This window comes from Macadamia integrifolia, chromosome 9, assembly GCF_013358625.1.
Source record: "Macadamia integrifolia cultivar HAES 741 chromosome 9, SCU_Mint_v3, whole genome shotgun sequence".
Lineage (NCBI taxonomy): Eukaryota > Viridiplantae > Streptophyta > Magnoliopsida > Proteales > Proteaceae > Macadamia > Macadamia integrifolia.
In genome coordinates, this window is record NC_056565.1 from 24,772,609 (window position 1) to 24,781,191 (window position 8,583).

General features: G+C 38.3%; 1 protein-coding gene across 3 annotated transcripts in view; it reads left to right on the top strand.

Moving 5' to 3' along the window:
- Positions 1-4,040: 4,040 nt before the first annotated feature.
- Positions 4,041-8,583, top strand: part of LOC122088084 (phospholipid--sterol O-acyltransferase) — a 94,522-nt gene continuing 89,979 nt past the window's right edge. For all 3 annotated transcript variants that reach the window (XR_006142968.1, XM_042657228.1, XM_042657229.1), the window contains exons 1-2: positions 4,041-4,371; positions 5,457-5,592. Coding sequence is in view for 2 of the 3 variants with exons in the window: in XM_042657228.1 (XP_042513162.1) it covers positions 4,150-4,371; positions 5,457-5,592 (358 nt within the window). In the remaining variant the exon portion in view is untranslated. The remainder of the gene's footprint in view (positions 4,372-5,456; positions 5,593-8,583) is intronic.

Genomic DNA, 8,583 nt, shown 5'->3' on the forward strand with positions numbered 1-8,583 from the left:
CTGTTGTTTCATGCTGATGTTGATAATGTTTAATGTATTTAAGTTCATATTTCAAGCCCTTGGCGAGTGAGCTATTGAAAACATTTCTATCTGATTTTCAACTTGGTAGTTATTACATAAGGAGGAATTCTAATTAGAAAATGTGATGGCATAGCAGGTCTGACATACATACCAGAGCATTCTCTAAAGATAAATGCGACTTCCAGCATTGCAACAGGTATTTTATAGGATGTTTCAACCACATTAGCATCGTTCCAAGTTACTCATGACTCAAAGGTGACAAGAAACCCACAGTACCTTTTCATCTGGTCATCAGAGATTCTGCAGCTTGCTTTCGTGTTGTGTCAGCATTTGTAGGCAACACTAGGGTATGTGACTGTTGTTCTTTCATGGGGAGTGTGTTGAGAAGTGGAGTATTATACCCCTTCTGATATCGGACCTGAGCTTCGTGAACCAGTTGATGGTTCTCATTGTGAGTTGTTCCATGCATTTCTTACTTTAAGCCATTGCCTTGATTGGCGGTTTATATATTTATATATATATATATATATATATTTTTAAATTACCCAGCACAGGGAAAAGAGAGAGAATGTACGACACCTTGTAGAACATAATTGTGTGCGTGTAGTGCTCATTTGTCATTTGTTTTAATATTTTTTTTTTTCCAAATAAAAGCTGTGTTTGTAAATGCTCTTTGGTTTTGAGTTTAATGTGGACAGTTTTCTTAAATGAGTTATTATTGATGTGCTATTTATCATTGTCTTACACCCTCAGAATTCCACAATCATACCGCCCATCTAGCGGTTGGTATGCAGTAAGTCGATTTCGCATTCCCGGATGCTAAAGTAGTAGTTTGCATTCCCGGATGATAAAGTAGTAGTTTTTATCGTACAAGAATGCATGCCAAACGCAGCCTGTCACAACTGAAAGAAGTGTCGAATGTCTTCTGCAGTATTTTATCACATTAGCTGGGAAATGTCAGAACGCAAATTTGTAATGAAGTCATAGCTATGATAATCTGCTGTTTAGTTCCTGGGGGAGATCTGGGCGGGATGGCTTCTGCCCCTATCTATGGTCACCATATATAAGAGGTCTGTTGTTGAAAGACCATCAATGAAAGCTGCAAGATGTTGATTTGGGATCATAGTCATCCTACTTGTGGCCTCATGGAGCAATGGTGTTGTGAACCAGATAATAAAAGAGTATTGGGGTTTCCCAGGTTTTCATTTTATTTACCCAACTTGTGGTTCCACCTTTCATTTAATGATGGCGAACGTTTTCCTCCAACGTAGGAGAATATTCATTTAATTATGGCGAAATTTTTCACCACCGTATCGTCAATATTACTCTCCTACTAGTTGAACGTTGTAGTCAACCATCTCTTATTTATGACACTGATTCCATCTAATCAATGCCCACGGTGAAGAAATACCTGCTTTGACCATGTGTAATCTTTTATCACCGTTTGTCTGTGTGAAGGAAAACCACTATATTGTATCATTTTCTATCAATATAGGTATTTTACTATATTTGTTTCCTAGTAATTTATTAATTTTTTTTTTCACAAGCAAGCATCGAGGGAAAGACCTCAATCTCCTGAGATTTCAAAATTAAGACCCCATTTAATAATTTTTTTATCTCCACATGCAAACTTTTTTTTTTTTTTTGTTCACATGCAAACTCTTCAATCTCCTGTGATTTTAAAGTTAGACCTTGTTTAATAATTATATGGGGAGGTTTCCCTCTGATACCCGTGTGCGGCTTTGGATGTTGGAGGGTGGGAATTACGAGAATTATGAGAACAGAGGGTAATTAGGATATTTTACGGGGAGGATGAACAGTGATCTGGGTGAGAAGGGGGGTGGGGGGGAGCCGGGGAGGTGCCTGGGTGCTGTTTCGCCTAAAAATGATGTTCACATATTTTATCCCTAAGTATATCAATAAAATAGGCAGCTGCTTTCTGTCCTACTCCTAGTTCTTAAATGGAAAAAGCATAATTTTTAAATAGTAACAATTTTTTCTAAGATCATGGTGATTGAGAATCACCGTGGTGGGACCACATAGAATATGTGAAAGAGATTAGAGATTTGGAGTGATGGTCACATCTGCCCTATTCCACCATTCAACCACTGTTGAAGAAAAACTTTATACTTCATAATATATCATATCCCGTAACTTGACAGTGATTTGATTTTGGCCGAAGTGGATGCAGTGTTCTGATGGATTTCCATTACCAAGTTGTCATCCACCCCATACTTTGAACCGTTTCTATGCAAGATTGGTTGTTCATTGATTTATTATGTTGGACATCTGTTTTTTTTTTTGTCTGATAGAAATTGGTCATCTATTTCAATTGGCCTTGTTTTGTTGGTGTGATAGTCAATGGTGGGTGGGAATGAACAGTGAAACAATGTCTAACAACTTTTTCCAGAGGCTTTCAAAAGTTAAAATACCTATTTGGAAGAAAAGGTGGGGAAAGTCGCAAAATTTCCACCTTATTTTGTTGAGAAACCAATCAAATATATCAAGAAATAGAAAAAACGGAACTTCTTTTTATAGGAGAAAAAATCCTACTGATACGGTGTAAAGAAACATCAACACGTAAGCCAATGAGAATATATAAAAGCATTATTAACGTACGGGGCTACTCAGAGAGTGTATGAGAGTATCTTCAAAGTCTCTTCATTGTACTGGGTGGGAGACAATTTGGTCTTTTTGCTCATCCCCGTATTTGGGCATAGACAATACCAGATTGGCAGGTTCTTTCTCCCTTTATTTAGCTATTTCTTCCTCAAGTCTACATTACAACATGTAGAGCTCCCACCCCACCAAACCAAACAGCCCCGGAGGGTCCGGCTTCAACATCCTAGCCAGCCCAGATGGGGAAGTATCCTGGTTCTCAATTGTTTAGGTTTAACGGGGCAAATTTTTTATGGTTTAATGACAAAAAAGTCACACTGTCCACACTTTTTTTTTGTTGGAAACATTGTCCACACTCCACACTAGGGGTGTCAACTAGTCAGGCCGGGTTTAATCGGGCTTGACTACTTAGAAGCCTTGTACCGTGAATGCCCATTTAAGTAAATGGGCATAGTTTTAGGGGGCATGGTACGGTTTATAATCGGGCTGGTCGGTGTCGGGCTTTAATTGGGCTTCTTTAAATGTGTCTTAACCGAGCTACGAACTTATTTAAGTCTAAACGGGCTTTAAACGTGCTTACCCCAAAATTCTTTTTTTAAGTTGGTTGAATGCCTAGAAATATGTGAGGCAAATTTTTAATAAAAAAGAGAAATGATACGAGATTATAGTTGTTCTTATAAAGAAAAAGAAGAGATTATGACATTTACAACTTACAAAATAAAGCTTAATTAAATAAAATCCTATTACAAAGCAAAGGGTAAGAAAACTTAATTTGTTTCCAACTAATAGTGGCAAGATAAGAATTTTATATAGTATTAAAAGGGGTAAGGCTACAATGAATCGGTCCAAGCTGGGCATATAAACGTGTCGATTCGGTCGGGTGCCCGATGGACTAACTACTTGCATTGTGAACGCCCGTTTAATAAATGTGTCGGGCTCGATCAGGCCTACTGGTGCAGGCTTAGAATTGACACCCCTACTCCTTTTTTTGGTAAAAAAAAAAAAAAAAAAGGTGCTCCATGGTTGTGATCATAGCCCCCGAATGGCAAATAGCGCTTCCGCAGGACTAGTGGACGATAGTGGGCATGCCAAGACTCGAACCCACAATCAGCCAACTCAAGCACTGATGGGTTGAGGACATTTTCACCACTAGGCTCCCAACCCCATTGGTATTGACACCCCTACTCCACCCTACTCCACACCATAGGTGTATCGGTGTGAGCTTAAAAGTATCGTCTATATTTGGCCCTCCCATCCAAGTCCGTCGCACAGTGGCGACCTAATGGTCCATGATGGCAGGACCGTAAATTATTCCAAATATAGGGGCTTTTCCGACAATAGAAAGGGTATTATAGGAATAAGAAATCTGCAGATGCGCTAAGAGAAAAACGAATACCATTCCATTCCAACGCCCAACGAACTGATGGTCAGTCCGTCCTCGCCAGATGAACTACGACTCACTCCCCATATCTTTCATTGTCTCTCTTACGTGGGTTGGTTTGAGTTTTAATGAGAGAACTTCGTTACCTCGTCGTTGCGTTTCTTCTTCTTGGAGCTCTGCAATGGAATATGATTAATGGCAGAGCCTTCTACGGAGACTATTCGAAGCTGTCGGGGATTATAATCCCAGGTTATGCTTCCACGCAGCTCCGAGCTTGGTCAGTCTTTGACTGCCCTTACTCTCCTCTTGATTTCAATCCACTTGATGCCGTCTGGCTTGATACCACCAAAGTAAGCTTCTCCCTCTTTGTTACATGTTTGCTGCTGCTTCTAATTTTCTCTTTGTTCTGCTTTCGTTGATTTTTTGGGCTGGAATTGTGGAAACTTAGGACTCTTCTATGTTGTGGTCTTGTCTCTATATATATGTGAAACCTTGGAAGAATTGAAGTGAAAGCAGATAATTGATGATGGGATTTTAATATTGAGTGATTTGAGTCAAATGGAATGCTGAACGTCATTACAGTCGCAAACTTGAATTTACTAGCGGGCAATGGGGAAGACTATCTTGTGTATTCGCATTGGAGTCATACCTAAGTCAAAGCACTTAGTGTAAAGGGGAAAATTCTGTAGAACCCTTGTCGCCACATGATTTTACTCTCTTTTAGCAATCGGGGGTTCTCTTCACAGATGAAATTGATGCCAGCAACTATTGTGATGTCTATAGCGAGAAGAAAGGAATTGATAGGGAGAATCATCTTATAACTGTATTACGTAATCTAACCTTCAGTTTTAATATGATGCATCAGGTATACGGGCACTTCAAAAGCTCCTGTCCCACCTTAGGATTGTCCCTAAACTAAAGAAAAAATTAATCCCTTGCTTCCTATGGTCATGTAATACTCCCATGTGTCCATACATTCTGAAGTTGAATCTTATGAAAGATCAAGAGATTAGAATGTTGCTGAAGATGTACCTGCATCAACCTGATTCATATCCTTGCTGCAACATAAATTACTCCATCGTTAGCCTCTGTGCTGCTTCTCTACTCTGATGTTGTTACAAAATCTGAGTAACCATTAATGAAGCATGTAATTTCTATCTTTCTCTCGCCAATTTTATCATAAATTTTGGAAGTGCAATTACTTTGCAGCCAGCTGTGTGTAATGGTTCAATTATTATCCCTTGTCCTTTGTTGGATAAATTTGTCCTCTAAGCGTAATGGTTCAATTTTTATGCTTTGGCCTCTATCAGATAAATTTGACATTGTTGTAATATCCTGGGGCATATGGCCTAAACTATTTTGGATCTTCTGTTCTATTATCAATGTTTTTGAGTGATAAGTGTGGATGATCTGAGGGCATGATTGTCATGTGCAGGTTCTATCTGCTGTAAATTGTTGGCTTAAGTGCATGTTGCTAGATCCTTACAATCAAACTGATAATCCTGAATGCAAATCTCGACCCGATAGTGGTCTTTCTGCAATTACAGAACTTGATCCAGGTTACATTACAGGTTAATTCTCTCTCTCTCCCTCTCTCTCCTATATTTACAATAACATTTGACTTAGATCCCTTCTTCTTTATGACTTGCATTTGATTGTTTTCTCTTTTTGTGTTCTTATTACTTTTCCACAACTCACAATTGGAAAAAGAAAGCTTTTGTAATGTAGAGTAGGGTAGAGGTTTAACCGAGTCTCAATCTGCAGGAACTTTGAACCCAAGAACAACCAAAAAAAATATCCCGCAATAATCCACGGCAGATTTATATTCCAGCAATACAGCATCAGACCACAGGTTTAAGAATATCAGTAGGTATGGATTTGACAACCAAACCAGACCCACCCATGTATCAGAAATTAACTTCAGCAACAACCCAGAAACAGTACCGAACCCACAGAACAACAACACAGGGATTAAACAAACCAGTAGCAGTTTAGAACTAATCCATAGACTATTAAAGTGCTAACAGTCTTCAGAAATGAGAACAGATATTCAGCAGTACAGCAGGTTATCGATCTCAAGAGAATAACAGCAGAGTCCAATCCAACAATGATTCTTAGAACTAAACCAGGAACAGATGGGAGTCCGTTCAGATTTAAATTAACAGAATACTAAGAACAGCAGTCCAGAAAACACTATTCAAACCAGCAGAACCAGAATGCAGAAAATAGAAACTTCAGTTCACTAAAAGACGAAAATCTGGAGATTTTGAATATCTTCCAAACGACAACTCAGAACCAGTCCTCCTTAAGGTTGATCCACAAGGAAGGTTAGAGGAACAATCGACCTCAATTTGAGGCCTAAACAAGGGCTGGAACTAGCTCCAGCAAAAGAGGCCGAGAGGTACTTTTCAGAATTTTTGGGCAGAAAAAATTAACATAACTGTTCTGAGCAGTAGCAGATCTATGAAAACAAAACTTGAGAGTAATTAAAGAGCAGTATGGAGTTGCTTGTAGGGCCCTCCTGGACTTCACGCCACAAGGAGTCGTTGGATCGAACACCAACCCTTCTTCCTTGATCTAACATAAGGAAATAGCCATGGATACCCAGTGGCAGCAACAAGAGAGTTGTTTTCTTATTAGTCAAAATCGTGGCTCATAAAAGAGCCATATCCTTTATTTATAATGATGGAGAGGGTTTACAAATAATAGTAACTCAGAGTTACTAAATCTGAGTTACAAAAAACTGATTACAAGAAGTTACTAAAAATTGAAAATTGGAATCTAATGAAAATAGAAATTAGTCTTGACAGAAATTAGAAACTAATTTAGGACTTCAAAATAGAAACTAAATAACTAATTAGTAACCCCATCAGCAACCCAAATCGTGGGCTGACTTGGACCAGATCTGGGTCGACCCAGTCAGCCACTTGGGTCGACCTTGGTCTTGGTTCTCCTTGTGTAAACCCTTGCGGTACTGCATTATTTTGTTTTCTTCCCTAAATTTTACCCCCAATCATTATTCATCCCTTCTATCATCAATAACCTCTATTTATTTTTCTATTCAGGGAGTAATTGTTTACTTTCAGAACTTGATATGATTCATAATTGTGGTGGAAAATTTTTCCCTTGAGATGAGTAATGCACACCTCTTGTTGTATTGCATCGTAGATGGAAACAAATGAGGCTGTTACATTGGTTTTTTACTTTACAATAAGTCCGTGAAGACCACAAAAGGCACTTGCAGCCTTTTCCCTTCTTGGCTTCTCTCTCATTTTGGCTCTTCATTAACATCCTTTTGTGCCTACTTCACTTTGCCATCATCTGGGGTTCGGATGTTAGGATCCTACATCGTTAGGAGTGGGATTTCTGTGTCATCATATACCTGTAAGTCCCTCCACCTAATAAACTAATATTTTGGGTTGATATCTGACATGGTATCGAAGCAGGTTTCTGATCCTGCCACAGGTTCCAATCTTGCCTCCATTATCCTTTCACGTGTATGGTATGTTCTAATCTGCCTACACATGAGGGGGAGTGTTAGGATTCTCACATCAGTTAGGAGTGGGATTTCCATGTCTTCATGTGCTTGTGAGCAAGGTTTTAAGTATCCTACCGTATCCACCGATTCATTTTTTATCAGAGGATACGGTAGGTTTTAAGGTACCAATATGATACAATACTGATACAATACCTAAAAAAGTTGTTATTAGTACATGTGAGAAACCTCATCATTTAAATATAAGCAATTGAATGCACTTGTCTCGTCGTACTTTATTCTCCTTTTTATACGTTATATATACTATTTATTTATACTGTTTTATGGTTCAAAACTATATTTTGCATGTATCTTAAGCATTTCCATACGTTTCTTGACCATTTTTGTATGTATCTTGTATATCTCTGATACAATACAATACTTTTCTTAAAATCACCCTTCCGCTAGGACCGATACGATACCTCATACCAATACTTTAAACTTTGCTTATGAGTCTGTCTACCTAATAGACTTGTCACTGGGGTTGGAATCCCTCCACCTAATAGACTAGTCTTGTTGGTTAGAATCTGACAGTGGAAAGAGAGAAACAAGATTTATCTTTGGGAATAAGCCTTGGCCTAATACAATACTTTGTATTATATACTAATAACGAAAACTATACATTGACTAGGATTGAGATCATGGGGGTGGAGAGATCATTTCTTGTAACAATTGGATCCTTTGCTCTGAGTTCAAGACATTAACTTTGTACATCATAAGCTATGGAATTTTGTGCTTCTTGCATATTAGTGTTGGTGTACTTGCTTTATGATCTATGTGCCTACCTTCTTTTTTTTTTTTTTTTTTTGATGATACAGAAATAAAATAACTTTTGAATTGACCAGGGCCCAAAGTCAAGGTTTTAGACCCTGTGCAGAAAACCTTCAAGCTGCTATTTATATTCATCTTTGAGAAAAATTGATAGACAAACTAACCTCTTATTGACCATGCCTTTCTGCACGTGCTGCTGATTCCTATGTTGAATTTTATGGTGTACAAATCACATCATGCCCAAAAAAAAAAAAAA